Source organism: Alligator mississippiensis, chromosome 1 (genome assembly GCF_030867095.1).
Source record: "Alligator mississippiensis isolate rAllMis1 chromosome 1, rAllMis1, whole genome shotgun sequence".
NCBI classification, from domain to species: domain Eukaryota; kingdom Metazoa; phylum Chordata; order Crocodylia; family Alligatoridae; genus Alligator; species Alligator mississippiensis.
The window spans coordinates 321,546,305-321,563,898 of record NC_081824.1 but is presented as its reverse complement, the minus strand read 5'-3'; the positions used below and the strand labels follow the sequence as shown (position 1 = coordinate 321,563,898).

At 44.1% G+C, this 17,594-nt stretch overlaps 1 protein-coding gene across 10 annotated transcripts in view; it reads left to right on the top strand.

The window, feature by feature from the left end:
* The first annotated feature begins 2,734 nt into the window (after positions 1-2,734).
* REPS2 (RALBP1 associated Eps domain containing 2) overlaps positions 2,735-17,594 on the top strand; it is a 149,936-nt gene continuing 135,076 nt past the window's right edge. For 2 of the 10 annotated variants that reach the window (XM_019495047.2, XM_019495048.2), the window contains exons 1-2: positions 2,743-2,954; positions 9,890-9,982. In XM_019495047.2, the coding sequence (XP_019350592.1) occupies positions 2,772-2,954; positions 9,890-9,982 (276 nt within the window). In that variant the 5' untranslated portion in view covers positions 2,743-2,771. Of the gene's footprint in view, positions 2,955-9,889; positions 9,983-17,594 lie in introns of all 10 variants that reach the window. The other 8 variants (XM_019495052.1, XM_019495051.2, XM_019495059.1 and 5 more) reach the window with 6 other exon arrangements.

Here is a 17,594-nt window from a genome sequence, read left to right as displayed (position 1 = left end):
AAAGGATTTTGGCTACAATATATATCTAATAAAGAGAGAGCTTTAAAACACTGACTTAAGTAAAGATCTAGGAATGCTCTCTCCAAACAGAAACAGCGGACAGAGGAAACATCAGTTCTTTGTCAGGAACTCCCATTGGTTTTTATTTACAGTGGAGGTGATAGCTCTGCAAGGCTGTCTGGCACAGTGCTGCCAAATGTGCCCACAAAACTGCTCTCAGCACTTGAGTGGTAGAACTGGGTAAGATTTATTAGCACTGTTAAATCAGAAGAGTTTCAGAAATGCTGAGACATGAGGCCAATGGGAGGGATAGTTTGTCAGCCTCCCTCCTGAGACAGGCAAAGGTTAATCTTGTGCTTCAAGTGTTATGTTGAGGCTGCTGGGAGATCTGTTTCCAATTCCCTGTTGCAAACTTTTTGTCACCTTGTCTCTCCAGAGTCAGGCCCCTGCTATACATTGTATGTATTATGGGATTGACTGGTCAATGGCACAATAAATTTAGACCAGCTACAGGAGCGAAGTGAGATTAGCCACAACTGCAAAGGAATTATCACACAATTAACAGGGCAAATATGCAATAAATTTAGACCAGCAACACGTGCAAATCATCACACCGGAAAAATGACCATGCAGCTATAAGAGCAGCTACAAAGTTAGTGCTTGAAAATGTGTAACAACACCTATAGCGGTTTCTATCCAGATTTTATTTGAATGTGTGGGTTTCAGTCCCCTGAGGTAGAAAAGTGGGAATAGCACTGCCATACTATCTCACAGGAGTGCCTGGGAGGGGTGTACAGTACAGACCCCAGGGATGCTTTGGGAATGGGAAGGAGCCACGTTGGTATCCAAGGGCATGAACGCCATGTGCTCCCAGAGTCTGGGGGGGCGCAGCGAGCTCCTGCAGGCGGCAGCGGTGCTGTCAGTGGTGGGAGTGTGGCAGCAGCGAGCGGTGAGCTCCTGCAGGTGGCTGCGGCCTGGGGGCGTGGGTAGCTGGCAGTGTCAGCGGTGCTTTTTGCAGGAGGTTCACCGCCAGTCTCAGGGGGTGCACGTGCACCCCCTACGCATTGCCAGTGCCTAAGGGCTTATTTGCTCTTATGCAATGACACTCTATACCAAAAATTCATTATATATGAGGTAAATTCACTCCTATGCATTCGGTGTGATGGAAGCCCGCAGTCAGCTGCTTTGTGTGGTGCATTGTGGGAGTGACACGAACCAAAATATAGTCTCTCCTGTGTGGATCTGTGCTCCTCGCTTGTTGTTTGTGACATGTTTCTGTAGTTGCCATCCCCATTATAATAGTGCCCTGTGCTTGTGTGTACTGTCTGCTGTTGGTGAGTACCAAAATTGTCCTGTAAAAGTGGTAGAAATGGGCTTGGGGGTCCATGCAGTAGAGGTCTTGGAACATATCCCTATTTGTTACATTGGAAAGTGGGTTCCCTTTATGCAAATTTGAGGTATGCGTCGTTTTCCAAGAACACATGTATAGCAAAAAGCGAGGGAAACCTGTATTAAGACAAACCTTCTCAAGAGGAGGATAGTAAAGCACTGCAACCAGCTACCCAGGGAGGGTGGGGAATCAACATCCTTGGAGATTTTTAAGACCTGGGCCAAAGCCTTGTCTGGAGTGATCTAGTTGGGAGCAGTCTTGCTTTGAGCAGAGTGCTGGACTGAGTGACCTCCTGAGGTCCCCTCATTTAGTTTATCTTATTTAGTTTAACTAATTTCCACCCATTTTCTAGGACTCTAAACGTGGACAGCCCAGGGGTTAGTGCAGACAGGTCCAGTGCTTGCTTTTTTTACCCATGCCACTTTTTTTACAGGCAAGCTGGTCTCACCCCCGTGTATAAATAGTTAGTGCTGGGTGATCTTTGGGGTTGTTGGTTGTCACTGCGTGGGTCTAAAGACGTAAGCAGACAAGGTTCTTTGGGTAGATGCGATATCTTATATTAGACCAACTGAATAGTTGGAAAAATTGTTCTTTGCAAGCTTTTGGGCACAAACACCCTTCTTCAGGCAGAGCATGAGCGACCATTGTAGTCAGGGGGGGGCACGTGCCCCCCCAGTGACCAGTCAGTGACAGAAGTGGGGGGGGTCCCTCATGGCCAATCTTGCTGACCCAGGGTAGGGATCCTCCTGTGGCTGATTGTGCGGATCAGGAAGCGGCTGCGGTGTTCCCAGAAGTGCCACGGTGCTTCATCCAGCACCCCTACTCCCTGGCTGATGCTTGCAGGGGGGCACAGGCACTCCTGCCTGCCCATTGCCTATGCGGGGAGCGCGGCCCGGCAGGGTGCACCGACACTCTGGGGGGGTGCACGCGCACCCCATACACCTCACCACTGAGGCAGAAGGAGAGTCTAACAGTGTTTTTCCTCCCATTTTCCAGGATGTGGACAGCCTAGGGGTTCAGAGCTCCTGAAGCCCTAACGAGAGGAAGCCAGGCGGCAGAGGGGGTCAATGAAGCTGTTCTGAAGCCCAGGGGCAGGGAGGGGAGCCTACAAATGCGCAGGAGACAGTGGGCAGATGTGACACCTTTGGTGAGACCAGCTCGTCAGCTGGAGGGATCGCTCTCTGCAAGCGTGGGGGCACAAGCACCAGGCACAGGGGGAGGCACCAGCCACCCGTGGCTTCCCCGTGGCGGGCCGGGCCGAGCCGCGTGCCCGGCGGGGAAGGCGGCGGCCACTGCAGAGCCGCGGGGAGGCGGGGGAGTGCCGCGGGCTGCACCTTCCCCGTTGCATCGCATCGCATTGCATTGCAGCGCCGCCGCCCTCATGGAGCCGGGCGCTGCGGCGGCCCCGGCGCTCCTGCTGCCCCTGAGCGAGGCGGAGCAGCAGTGCTACGCCGAGCTCTTCGCCCGCTGCCGGCCCGGCCCGGCCCCCGAGGCGGCGGCGGGGGGCAGCGGCGTGGCCGAGCTGTTCAGGGCATCGCAGCTGCCCGCCGACGCGCTGCACCAGGTAGGGGAGTGCGGGGCGCCGGGCTGCAACTTCGCCCCCGCGCTTCCCGCCCCTCGGGCCCGGGGGGAGCAACTTGGGGAAGAGAGTTGCAGAAGTTGTTTGCACTGGGGTGCCGAAGGGGGAGGCGGGGGATCCCCCAGCCAAGCCGGCTCTTCCCATCTTCATGGGATCCGGTGGAAGGAGGGTTGGAAGGGACCTCACCACCGCATCTGGCTCAAGGCAGGGTGGGCAGAGGGAGAAGGCCTCCTGTGGCCCCTCGCTCCCCAGCCAGCCCTTCCTTCCATAACTTAGTTTTCCCCCGCCCCATCCCATCCTGCTGCCTGGGTGCCAGCGTTTGCTGAGTCTGAACCCATGCCACTTATTTTATTTTGTTTTATTTTTTTACAGGCAAGCCTCCCGTGTATAAATATTGTTAGTGCTGGTCGATCTTTGGTTGTCACCAAGTGGGTCTCAGGACTTAAGCAGACAATGTTCTTTGGGGAGATGTGATATCTTTTATGAGATGAACTCAGTAGTTGGAAAAAATTGTTCTTTGCAAGCTTGCAGGCACAAACGCCCTTCTTCAGGCAGAGGTGTTGTGTGCACTCTCCTGGGTGGAATGGAAGTCAGTATGCAAAGGGTTGGGTTGTTTTTTTTGGGGGGGCGGGGTTGTTTTTGTTCTGGGTGGACGTATACTGGGTTTTTAGTATAGCAGTGTGAGAATTTTGTAAAGTTTGATGTTTTTAATTCGTGGAGATTTTGAAGACCTGGCTAGACAAAGTCTCAGCTGGGATCATCTCATTGGGGATGGTCCTGCTTTGAGGCGGGAGGTGGGATGAGATGACCTCCTTGGGTCCCTTCTAACCAATGTTTTCTAGGATTCTGCGCAGCACTGAGCCAGGGTGCTGGGGAAGAGCTGCTGCAGGGAAAGGCGTTGACTGAGGATTGGGAGGTTTTTATGCTGTGCAGGGGGCATTTGCTGGCTTTAGTGTATTGGCACCTTCCTCCTAGACTCTTACTAAGCTGGACTGTGACTGTTTTAGTATGGTGGGGGCTGAAGGCGCAGCTCTTGGGTGTTACCTGTTGTCTAACAGGATTGAAACCTAGCTATCACAATAAACTCCTTGAGGTGTGTTACAGCAGTAAGTGGCAGTTCTCTCTCTCTTTTTTTCTTCCTTTTTTGGGGGGCAAGGACAGTTTTGTCTTTGAAATGTTCATCGCAGTTCAGCATTGAAACTTAAGGTGGTGGTAATGTTGCTGAAATTGTTCTGGGAGGGTTGGTGGTAATGGAGGGACTTCCATCTGAGTAGAGGCTACAGAGGTGAGGCCTGTTCAGTTAAGGAAAGAGAGACTGGGGCAGGGGACGGGGACAGGGACACTCACATGTGATGTAGGTTCGCACAAAACGAAATGGCAAGGAGAAAAGTCAATCACGGTTTATTCTTTACTCTCTTTTGCAGAAGAACAGGGTCACAAAACCAAACTAGCAGGTAGTAAGTTTAAAGTGAACACAAGGAAGTTCTTTTTTCACCCAACACATCTTTCCAGTGTGGAGGTCCTTGCCACCAGGTGTTAAGGAAGCTGCCAGCTTAGCTAGCTTCAAAAGAGGCTGGACAAATTCTTGGAGGAAAGGGGCATCAGGAGCTATTGAGCACAGGACTTGGGGGTACCGCCTCTGAATTGGAACCTCTTGGTTCTTAAATGCTGGGGGCTGCAAGTGAGAGAGGAACGAAAACCTGGTCATACCTTCTTCATAGTCCCGTTCAGCATCCACTCTCTGCCGCTGTGTGACACAGGCACGGGCTGTTGCCCACTGAGTAAAGCTAAAAGCCCACTTTAATCTGGGAGAGAGTGGCACTAAGTGCACATCAGGTGATTACAGGGGACAACTAAAGAAAACAGGGACAGAAGTGAGGGTCAAAGCTTCAAAATGCGTTCACCAAGGGGAGACACCCGTGTGACAGGCCTTTTGATATGCCATTTGGGACAGTGGGCCAAGTAGAGCTATAAGCCCCCCTGGGTGATGAGGGCACATCACTGATTACTTGTGACAACAGAAAAACAAAATGGGGATGGGAGTGAGGGTCAAAGTTTCATAACAAGTGCACCATGGGGGGACACCTGTGACACAGGCCTATTTGCTATTTTGGGGATTCGTGCCCACCATGGGGAAACTATAAGCCCTTCTTGGAGAAGAAGGTGAATGAGAAAGTAATAACCGATTGCTTGGGACAAATGGTAAAAATCAGGGATGGGAGTGAAGGTCAAAGGCTCGTGACAACTGCACCAAGGAGGGACACCTGTGTGACATGCCTTTTTGTTGCCTTAGGGCATGGGTTCCCAAGGTTTGTGTCAAAGAAAAAGCAGTGGGTGCCAATATGACAGCATTTTTGGTTGGAATAATGATTTTTCCTGATCATGAAAATGCATGCAGGCACCTGAATAAAACCTCAGGGGGTGCCATGGCACCTGTGGGCACTGCACTGGGAACTGCTGCCTTAGGGGATTGTGGGCCTAGGCCCACCAGGTAAACTATCATCCTCCCGGTTTAAGGCAACAAGTGATTCCTTGGGACAAATGATAAAAAAAAACAGGGACAGGGGTGATGGGCAAAGGTTAATAACTAGTGTGCCAAGTGGGGACATCTGTGTGACAGGACACTGGACAAGATGGACCTATTATCTGACCTAGTAAATGGCAATTCTTATGCTCATAATAGTTGCAACACAGTGTGTGGTAGTTGCTGGTTCATCCTCTGATTTGCATAGTAGTGGAGATGTGATCTCTTGACATATTGTTTGCATATCAGCTTACAGTCATCTGGGATCCGTTCGGGTGAATGCACTATTATCTGTAGTCCCTTGTGAGAAAGGCACAGGCAGTATTGTTCTTATTTACTTTTACATATTGTCTACCTTGTTAGTAAACACATCCAGGGTTATCATTAATATCGCAAGACACCATCTTACGTTGGTTTGATCAGTAACTATTCTAACAATGGCTATATATTGTAAAGTTTATGGATTATACTAAGTATGTTTTATTATCTTCAACAAATTCTTGGTATTAGGACATTAGCTTACATAAATATAAAGTATACACAGTGATATAATGTGTGGACATACATTTAGGCTGAAAATTACAAGGTTTTTTGCCATCAGTGGAATAAGTTTCTGGAAGAGCTTTCTGATGCATCTGATAAGTTTTATTTTTATATTTATATTTTTTGCTCAGCTTTTAACTAGTTTTAACATGGAATTTGATTAGTATAGGAAGAATATGAAGTTAGTTGTCTGTGACAGGATAATCTTAATGGTCACCTGCAGTCTCCATGTTGGAGGATAGACGTAACTTGCAGTGTGGTAGGTGTTTGGCAGTCCCAGGCTTCAGGGTATTTGATGGTAGCCATCTGCTGAGAGCCAGGAAGAATTTTTTAATTTATCTTTTTTTCTGGCCCCTTGTCATGAAGAATGCTGGGTTTGGGGATTTTTCGCTGCTTTTCACTGATGCATTGGGATTGTTTACAGTTAAGGCTGGAATTTTTTGATTGGGGTGTGCTTATACTCCTGTTGGTACTTAGAAACCCAGTAGATGTTGGCATGTGGGTTGTTCTCTTCTGTTTGTGGTCTTACTAGTCACCAAATTTGGGGTCAGGAAGGAATTTGTTTCCCCTATGCACTGTGAGAGTGTTGCCTTCTTCTGTAGCATGGAGCACGGACCTCTTCTTGAATCATTTTAGCGTGTATTAACTAACCACATTCCTGTCATGGTTGCGGCAGGACATTGACAGTGCCTTTGTTTCCCTTGTTTTTGCCTTTTGCATCCATTCTTGGTGTTTTGGGGCTTGTTGTTTGTAGATTTGTGCTGGGGTTTGTAGTAAATCAGCAACTGCAAATGCAGGGGACTGAACTCTGTGGTTCAAGAAATCCCTTCCAGTTTCAGGCTCTTAAGAAATTTGCCTTGGACATGTTAAATATATCTTAGTTCTCTTCCTTCTGTGAAACAAAAGTTTGATTAACTCATCAAAGTAACGTGTTAGCAATTAATTAAACTGAGAGAATAATACTGAACTCTTATTTTGTTCACAAGAATTTAAAAATACTGTTGTTCAGAAGTCCTTGTTCTATATATCAAACAGACAAAAAGGGTCAAGGCTAGGCTGAGGAACAGGTATAACTGGCCAAGGCATGAAGGCGCTAAAAGTCCTGTTGCCCTGGAAACTGCCAGTCCTTTTACTGAGCATATTTAGATTTACATAATATGCAGGTTGAACTAAAATAGGGGTAATTATGTGACCAAACCTTCCCCCACCTTCTGAGGATGATGTTTATCTGATATGTGGAGGGAGAATGTTGCTAGTCACTATAGTAACGCTCTTGGGAATCAAATTGTTGCCCTGATCCTAAGTGGATCTGCCATGATTCAGGGGGGTGCCTTATGAGCACAGGAAAGGATTCATCTGCACAGATCTTATCATAGGATGAGGGCCTTAAATTTACTAATGTTGGAAAGAGAAGGAAGAGAACTAAAAAAATGGTTAAGGAGCTTATTTAAAAGCTCCTATAGGTTTTTTTCATATCTGTACATATTTAATACTATCCATTGGGTAGCTTTATTCTATAGCTCTTATTTTGACATAGTATAGTGCCATACAGTCATTTATTATTTTTACTGTAGGATGTGGCTATAACCTGATGATATTTTCTTATTTTCACTTGTTTGCCGTTTCAGGATTTCTCCCATGTCCTTATGATACATAGGGAGACTTTGTATCTACTTGAGCAGTACTCAGTACTGTACTTTGTTTTGTGTTTTGTATAGCACCTCACATAATATTGTCTTTTTCGGTGAGCAGGGTTTTCAGGTGATACATTAAAATGGATAATAACATTCAGGTAATTCAACTTGCATCATGAAACTGGATCCATGCAAATAGACCCTAAAACCTTTGATGACCCTTCTTGAATTCAATGCAATGCATGTGTCTCTTTCCTAACTTAATGCCTGATACTGCTGCTGGAATCAAACTGTTATGACTGGTGGTCTTGTAATGGTGATTTTTGCAACCAAACTTGGAACAATTCAGACCAGTTTTATTTTCATTCCCAATATCTCTGGGGCATTTATAGAGTTCAAAAGGAAATAAAACTACACCAAACTTAAGAACTTAATGGAGAAGGGAGCCATCTGTGTAGATGTAATTGGTTCTTGTGTCTTTATCATATTTGTTTACAACAACAACAACAAAATAATTAAGTAAAATAATCCCTAGTAATAACAATGTCAGCTTCATTAATCCACAAAATTAAAGTATGATGCAACTAAAAACTAAATTTGGTAATCAATCAGGAATCAAACTTAAATGTAGCTTTTTGTGTTTTAAAGTATCTTTCCTCGGAGGTCTTCCTCACTTTCTTTTTTTCCTTCAGCCAATGACAATACATTCTAAATGTCAGAATCCTAAATTTCTGGACATTTTATTCTTTTTATTGTATTCTCAGTTACATCTGTGTTGGTGCTACTTGAAGCCAGGAGCATCAAAAGTTTTTAACAGCAGGGTGTAACTGTAAGAAAAAAAAATATAAAGAAAAAGTGTCTACAGGTTTTGTTAGACCTTCTTCTGAAGCAGTTGGTTTTGTTCACCATTGGAAACTGGAATTTGTGTCACAAGAAACCTCTCTACTGTTGTTTCTCTGAATTATTCACTTTTTAAATCATCTCTGCCCCACGCAGTCTGATCAGTTTTTGTGTGAAGAGTAGAATTTTAGCAATGCTGCAAATGTAAGACAACAGTGATACACAAAATCTGCTTGCCACTGATATAGGAAATACCTGTTCTAGGAAGAGGTGGCTAGCTTGAATTTGAGATAGATAACTTGCTTGTTTCCAGTTAATTGTCTGAGCACAAGTGTTTTTATTTAAGAAAAAAAAGAAAGAAATGGAAGCCCTTTGTGATTAGTGTTTAGTATGCCAGAATCTCTGTGCTGCTGCCTCAATGAGTTAGTGTGGTGGTTGTCACTGCTTGGTAAGAGTCTTGCAGAGTTGGATTCACACTGACATGGGTTACAGTTAAGCTGCACTTAGCTCAGACCACAAGGGGATTGTCCAGATTTTGTAGGTAATCTTGAATGTAGAATTCCCTAGCTTGAGCTAGAGCAGCCACAGTTTTTGCTGTGGTAACCTCAGAGATCTAGTCCAGACACAAAGAATAGCTACAGCGCTATTTCCTTCCCCCTTTTCCAAGGATGCCAGTATGCTGTGGACTGTGGCAAGAAGTAGCGTTAGGGTCATTTTGGCAGCTGCACACCACCTAGAAATCCCCTGTATGTTGAAAGCATTCCCTGCAGGAAATGCAAAAGTCTGAAACTCTGGGTTCAGAGATGATGCCTTTTATTAGACCAACTAAGAAATCGCAAAAAAAAAAAAATATGGGGAGGGGGGTTAGTTGCTCTAATAAAAGGGATCATCTCTGAACCAAGAGTTTTAGAGTTTTGCATTTCTTTTGGTCTCAGACCAACACAGCCAAATACCAAATCCATTCCTTGAAGTATGCCTTCACAGTCCCTTATGTCAACAGGAGCTCCCATGGGTGTCACAGCTAAAGTACATCTGCACCTTAATTTAATTTCTTCTTTCCAGATTTGTGTGGGATCATAGGAATGATCCTTTGAGGGAGAATGAAGCTTTATTTTATACAACAATGACTTTTTTTCTGGTTAGTCACAGAATAACGTACATGAGTCTAAACAGAATTCTTTTCTTGCTTGGAATACTGTGATCTGTTTAACAGGAGACAAAAAAAAAAAGAGGTGTCAGATGTGTAGGACTCTATCAAGGGCTAAGCAAAACCAGTAGGAAAGGCATGATACATGTGCTCCAAATCATCAGGTAGGTAAGAAAAACTAGGGTAAAATGGCAGCATTCAAGTTCTCTATTTCTTTTTTTTTTTTTTAAAGAAAAAAGTAGGTAGCAGAAATGAAACAGTGCCAGAGAATGGAGTGCCAAAGAGGAAATGCTGGAATAAACTTCAGAAATCCAAGAGCAGCAAGGTCAGTATGACCAGATGGTATGCACCCAAGAGTTTGGAAGCTAGCAGTAAAATCTCTCATTAAAATCAGCTACTCTGCTGGGGAATAGGAGCACAGCAAATATTGTGCCTATTTCTTTAAAGGTTGCTAGAGATGGTCTTAGGAATGAGACCTGCAGGTCTTATTTTGGCACTAGAAAAATGGTTGACATGATAACTAAAAATAGAAAGAATCTAGCTGAACAGGATATGATGGGAACAAAACTGTTATTTATGCAAACTGTTCAATCATGCCTCTCTCATTTACTGTAAAACTTTTAAAGTGTATATGAAGTGTGGCTAAAGTATATTTTTATGCAAAAATGGAGGAATATAGTGATGGAACAGAATCTGAAGATGGAACACGAGGAGGTTTAATCGAGAGCGGATACTGAAGAACATCAGAAGTCTCTAACAAAACTAAATGAACAGGGCATACAGTGTTGAATAGAAGATATTCAGGAATTACAAATGCAAAGTAATGTTGGGAGAAATAGTACAAATTATTTCTATGTGCATGTTGCTGAATTCTCTTTTAATTGCACCCACTTGAGAAAGAATCTGGGTATTATTGTAGGAAACTCAGTACAAGTCTTAGCAGAGTGCGTAGGTCCAAAACTCAACCCCCCTCTCCACTACCTGCCAAAAAAACCCACAACCCCAAAACCTCCAAAATGCCCAATGTTAGGATGGACTTACTGTGTTCAGCTCTGCTCATTCTATCTCAAAAATGTAAAAAAATAAAAAAATTATGAGACTTGTGACAAGTGATAATCAGGGCAAGATTTCTGTATCAGGAAAGATAAGAATTTAGTTGTAGAAAGCAGCTAGAAGCATGGAAAACAGTGCATGGAACAGACAAAATTGTTTCAGCATCCTTTTTTTTTTTTCTTGTCTCACATTATCAAGCTTAAACATAATGCCTTATTCTTCTAATTTTCCCCTCTCCCCCCCCTCACAATGTACAGTTAACCTGTGGAACCTCATTCTATGGAATTATTGAGGCCAAGTTCATAATAAAATCTCCCAAAGGGTATTTTATAGGTATTTTATTCAGAACATTGGTAGTTGGTGCTTGCCAGCAAGAGAGAGAGATTATTATGCTTCTGAGCAAAAGATAGCCACGAAGTGATATTGGTTTGGAGATATTTCCACTATAGGTAGTTGGTTCCATTATTGTACTCTGTGCATTTTGTTGCATCTTCTTTTAAAGTAATTGGTTCTGTTCACCATTGGAAACTGATATTAGACTAAACTGCTTTTCTGGTTTGGTATGACAGTTAAAAAAAAAAATTGAATGATGAGGTTTTCTAAAAGTATACAAATGACTAAGTTTGTCAAAGTGTCAATAACATTTCATCAGCTTTATCCTCTCTGAGTGTTGAAATACAGATACTGTGCATATTAATTCCTGTGCAACAGGTGGCTATTATAACTGTTCTGCAGTATTTAATTCTTGACAGGTCAGTCAAGTATGACCCGATTTTTTTAGAAGTAAGCAAGTACTGAATATGGTGTCTGCTGTTTGTATTGAGCCAAAAATGTTATTAGTTCAAGATGTAAAGTAATAAGACTGTTGCATTTGCATGGTGTTAAAAACTATATAATTTATTAGGGGTGCCCCAGTAAAAAATTTTGGGGCCAATACTGATGGCACTGATCCGATTGCTGATATGCAGCCTGGCAGCTTGGAGAGCAGCATCTGGCCAATAAGTCTGTTGGGGGGGAAGGAGGGGGAAGGGGGCAGATCGAGGGCCCTGCAGTGAGGGAGGGAGTGGAGCTGGGGCAGGCACTGCCCAGCTGGGGCAGGGCAGGACATGGGATGGAGTCAGGATTGGCTTGTCCGGGGGGCATGGGGAGGGGGGCCTGGATCCTGCTGGTACGTGCATTGGGGGAGTCATGGGGGGTGTGTTCCCCCTGATCTGTGTGGGGGGTGAGGGTGGGCTGCTGCTGTGGGCTGGGGCCAGGGGCAGCACTGGGCTTCTCCTGGTGGGGGGGAGGGGGGTTGGGCCAGGCCTGCGGACAGTGGAGGTGGTGGGGTGCTATGGGGGGCTACAGCCACCCCAAAATTAGCTGTAGCCCCCCCCATGGCTCCTCCGGGGTACACACAGTGGCGGGATCCGCCCTTGTACCCCCTGCACCCTCCAGACGAGCCGCTTACAGCTTCGTCCCATGCCCTGACCCGCCCTGCCCTGGCTGAGCAGCGCCTGCCCAACCACACTTCCTCCCTTACCTCAGGAGTCTCGATTTGCCCCCCCCCCCCAATGCCCTGTCCACACGGCATTTATCGGCGACATTATAGGCCACATGAAGAAAAAGCCATTTGCCAATAATGTCAATTTTTCTTTTATCCGTGCCGATACGATATGGACCAATGTATCGGTGCACCTCTATAACTTATATAGTGCTATATAACGAGGAGGTGTGTTTTAATAATTATCAGTATTAGTCAGTTTGAGGATTTTGATTAAACAGAGAATTTGGAAGACGGCAAGATGTGAGTCAAATATGTGTAAGAGTTGCCATGTCTGTTCCGAGAGACTCAGAGCAACTAGTGTGATTCACAGGATAGTCATAATAGCTATTGGATGTGGTTTCATTTTGGACTGGTCTGAAATTTTTATTTGATTTCTACTAATTTATACTTTTATTGTTCTACATGATAAATTAAAAATTAATTTTAAATCTAATTCATAATTTATGAGAGTCTAGTTTTAGACGCAATCTATTTCTAATACATAGGTAATGGTTTACAAACAAAAGTCCATTTTTCACTTCTGAATTATCACACTGGATTATTTGAAACTCTAAGGATGCAGGTGCTGATTGCATAAAGTTGTGGCTGCACTCACACTACTTTTTTAAGTTGTCAGTGTCCTGTTTGCATATAAATAATGAAGATTTTGGACACTTTATTTTATTCTTCTTTGACTTGCCCAGTGAGTTAGCTTATCTTTATGCTGACCTGTTGTTACAATCACTATGAGATGTTTGACCTATTATTACAGTCACTATGAGATGTTTGATCAAACACAGTGTCACTAGCAGAAATGTGAATAAATCTTGAAAATTATTCCTAAGTTTAGTATTTCAGCTGAAAAATATCAGTAAAGCTGAAATGCCAGCCTTAGGAATAATGTCCTAAGTGAAAATGCAGTAGTGGTGTGAATGTTGGTTTTAAGATAGTTTCCTGAGATAGAGAAAAGCAGGTATAGTGGCAACTAGAATGCAAGTATTCTGACTGGGAAAAGATGAGACTTGATGTGTCTTTTAAACAAGCAGAACTACTTTCTTTTTTTCTGGCCAAATTGTATCTCATACTTGATCATGAGCACTGTACACATGCATTTTTAAGTAGAATATAGCTTTAGGCTTCTCTTGGCATTGAAAATATAATATAGCTAACTGGCTTTGGAACAATCAACAAAACGTGTTAGTGTAGACATAGTTATGTTGTTTAGGAGCATAGAAAAACTGTACCTGTAACTGAAATGGTTATGTTGGCAAGGTCTCCCGTGTAGATGTAATTTATATTAGCAAAAGAGTCCTTGCTGGTATAGGAGGTGGTTTAACTGTAGTCACAAAAAAGCTGTTATCATAGATATTAGTGGCATCTCCACTAGGCTATGTAAAGTTTACCAGCCCTCTGACTAGGCGCAGGAGTGTACTTATGTACATGTTGTCATGTAGGAACATTGCTTACCTTTGCTTTCAGGAATTGGAAGCCTTTAGTTTGGAGAAATAGGAATATTTATGTCTTGTGGATATATATTTGTCTTATGTCTCTGTAAAAAGAACTTCCTGTTTTTCATAAGACTATTGCTGGTAAGAATTTTCAGTGAGATGTTTTGTGCCCAGGAAGTAAAAGTCTAATAAGGTGTGACACTTGAACAGTGTGTCAGGTCAAGTATTATCATTTGAATGGCATAAGTGCACTTTGTTTTGTATAAATAGGGAGGAGCAAATGCATATCTGATTAATTTAGATGATGGAATTCAAATATATGATAGACCAGTGATTTTTTTTTCAACTAGGGTGCTTGGGCACTTTAGGGTGCTGCCAGATCCTTTGAAGGGTGCCTCAAGGTGTGAGGAGATAAGCACAGGCCTGGGCTTACTTCTGTCTGGAGGATCCCCTGCTTCCAATGCCCAGCCCCTCTGCAAGAAAGTGATCACTGTAATACATAAATTAGTTTTTGAAATTGGTGCCACTCAAAAGTTATGGAGGGGTGCTTCAAGTCCAAAAAGGTTGTGAACCACTGTGATAGATGGGTAAAGGGTGACACTTCAAATAGAGCAATATTAAAAATGTGTTTTATAAAAGCAGTCATTTGAAAGCCTTAATACACTTTAAACTAACTAACTAATTTAAACTAAGTAATTCAAAAGTGAATAATGGTTTTGGTTGTCTTAGGTGAGATGAAACATCTTAAAGCAGGGGTGGGCAAAATACAGCCTGTGGATCGTATTTGGCCTGCCAGTTGATTCTCTGGCCTGTCAGTTGATTCTGTCTTGTCTGTGGGGGGCACGAGCTTTGGCTCTGGCCTCTGGCACTGCAGGGCACACTGGGCAGAAGCAGCCCTGCCTGCCTGGCAGGCCTTGGACAGACTGTGCTCAGGCCCCAGTAGCTCTGGTTCTGGCATCTGCTGCACTTGGGCCACAGCGCCCCAACGCAGGCCCAGTGAGAGCTCCTCAGGGTGCTTAAACCATGTGGCAGGTGCTCTGCACCTGTGCCTGGAGGCAGCAGAGCTTCCCTGGTCCCAGTCCTGGCCCTGCCTCCTGCCTTGCCCCATGCAGTGCTATGAACCAGCCCAGCCACCTCCTGGCTGCAGTGCATCTCCTGTCCTGTCTACCCAGGTGATTGTTGCAGCAGGGGCTGGAGCTCTTCCTGGGAGAAGGGGGACCCCTGGGCTGCGGGTGTACACAGCCTGCATGGTCCAGTCAGGGAGTTGGTGCAGGCTGGAGGGGGTTGCTGGACTTCCCCAGGCTTTGTGGGGTCAAGTGGATGAGAAGGGGTGGGGAGCAAGCAGATTTTGGATGCATTTGGCTCTTGAGAGGTGCGTTGTGGGGGGCAGGCTGAAATGGGAGCTCCCTTGTGATTTGAGGAAGGTGGCTGGGCAATGGCAGGGCTCTTCTGGGGCTGGGGCCTTCCTCCCTTTGCCAAGTATCCTGCTGGCTGGTTTTGGTTCCCTTGGGAGAGGGACTTTATTTTGAGCTATTATGCAATTGCCTGTGTATACCCTACTAACTCCCCCCCCCCAATAAATTGGGGATTTTTTCTTTTAAAATAATATTAAAATATGTTATAATAGATTATGTTTGATTTTAAGCATATGACTTTTTTATCTATAATTTGTTAAAGTGATATTTCCACCATTAATTTTATGTGTGCAGCCCTCAACAGCTCACCAAAACTCATTAAGTGGCCCTCCAGCCAAAGTAATTGCCCACTCCTATCTTAAAGAGATCTGATTAGTAGAAATTCACAGCACCCTGCCTCTGAAAACCTGGCTTCTTTATGGTATCTCAGATTTCCACTCCAGAATTGAAGTCTCTGAGATCATTAATCACTTCTGCAGAATTAGGCCAATGCATTTCCAAAAATGGCACTGAGGATTGGCATAACCAGGCCAGCCATTACCTACTTGGATAGGATAACCATTGGCTAGCCAGGATTTAAATAGCTACATGAAAGTGCAGAAGGTGCAAGTCCATTGGGATAAGAATAAGGGAGCATCTCAAATTCTTCAACAGAGGTGGTGTTAGATACTTTCATTACAAATATTTCTGTTTTGGATATATTTAGAAAAGTGGAGTGTGTAATTGTGTAAAGCATTTTAGTTTTAAATGTTTATATACAGTACAATGAAAACTTTGTTGGGTATGCATCCTTGTTCTAAAGCTATGCTATGGATTGACCAGTGTTCTTTTTGGTAAAGCATAGTCCGTCCGTTTCCTAAGGAAAATATTGTTTATCCAAACAGACTGCACTTTTACATATTGAGCACATAAACATCCAGAAAAGAAGTTGCGTAAAATTTTTGAATGTATGTGGCACATAAGGGCTTATGGAAGGGGTGAAACTTGTTAATTTCTAACATACTCGACTAGCTTTTGACCGCAGTAACCTTTTGAGCAAGTGCAAGGAAAATATTCATTTCATGTTATTCAGCTAAGTCAGCTCAATGACCGCTTCCTTCATATGGAATAGTTGGGAATGGAAAAAGCAGGAAATCCTGTTTTCTTCTTCTATTCTGTGAATAATTATGAGTTGTAAGTGGATGGAATCTGTCAGTTCTAAAAAAAGTGTAGGATATGGTGACCAGAAACATGTCAGTTTAAATCACAGGCTATAGGTAGGTCTTCATTTATTTAAAAAAACCTATCAGCTTTAAATATAAAATGTATTCTCAATAGTTTAGTCTTACTTATCCAGCTCACTTTTATGGTGGATTTATTTAACTAATAAGAAACCATTTTAAAATCTGTACCCTTTGCATTCCAAGTTTCATTCAAATGTGGCATCGCACAAGTCACAATTATTAAGTGTGATGAGGGAAATGGGGGGGGGGGGGGGGTAAGAACATAAGAATTGTCATTTACCGAGTCAGACCATAGGTCCATCTTGCCCAGAGTTGCACAGTGGCAGAGAGTGGATGCTGAAATGGAGAGGGTTTTTTTCCCAGGGTTTTTTTTCCCCACTGTTTCTCTCTTACTTGCAGCCTCCTGTATTTAAGGTCCAGGAAGTTCTGATTGAGAGGCTGTATCCCTAATTCCCATGCTCAGTAGCTACTGGTGCCCCTTTCCTCTGAGAATTGTCCAATCCCTTTTTAAATCTGGCTAATTGTCAGTTTAGGGTAACAAAAACGGTTTCTGTAAGTATGTCAGCAACCAGAGGTAGATCAGGGAAAATGTGGGTCCCTTACTAACTGGGGAGGCAACCTAGTGACAGATAATGAGGAAAAGGCTGAAGTACTCAATGCCTTTTTTACCTCTGTCTTCACAGGCAAGGTCAGTTCCCAGACTACTGCGTATGGCAGCACAGTTTGCGGAGGACGTGAACAGCCAACAGTGGCGAAGGAACAGGTTAGGGACTATTTAGGAAAGCTGGATGTGCACAAGTCAGTGGGGCCAGACGTGATGCACCCAAGGGTGCTGAGGGAGTTGGCTGATGTGATTGCAGAGCCACTGGCCATCATCTCTGAAAACTCATGGAGATCAGGAGAGGTCCCGGACAACTAGAAAAGGACAAATATAGTGCCCATCTTTAAGAAAGGGAAAAAGGATCTGGGGAACTGAAGACCATTCAGCCTCACCTCAGTCCCTGGAAAAATCATAGAGCAGATCCTCAAGGAATCCATTTCTAAGTCCTTAGAGGGGAAGTTGATTAGGAACGGTCAGCATGGATTCACCAAGGGCAAGTCATGCCTGACCAACCTGATTGCCTTCTATGGTGAGATGACTGGATGCAGGGAAAGCAGAGGACCTTGACTTTAGCAAGGCTTTTGATATGGTCTCCCACAACATTCTTGAAGGCAAACTAAGGAAGTATGGGCTGGATGAATGGACTGTAAGGTGGATAGAAAACTGACTGGA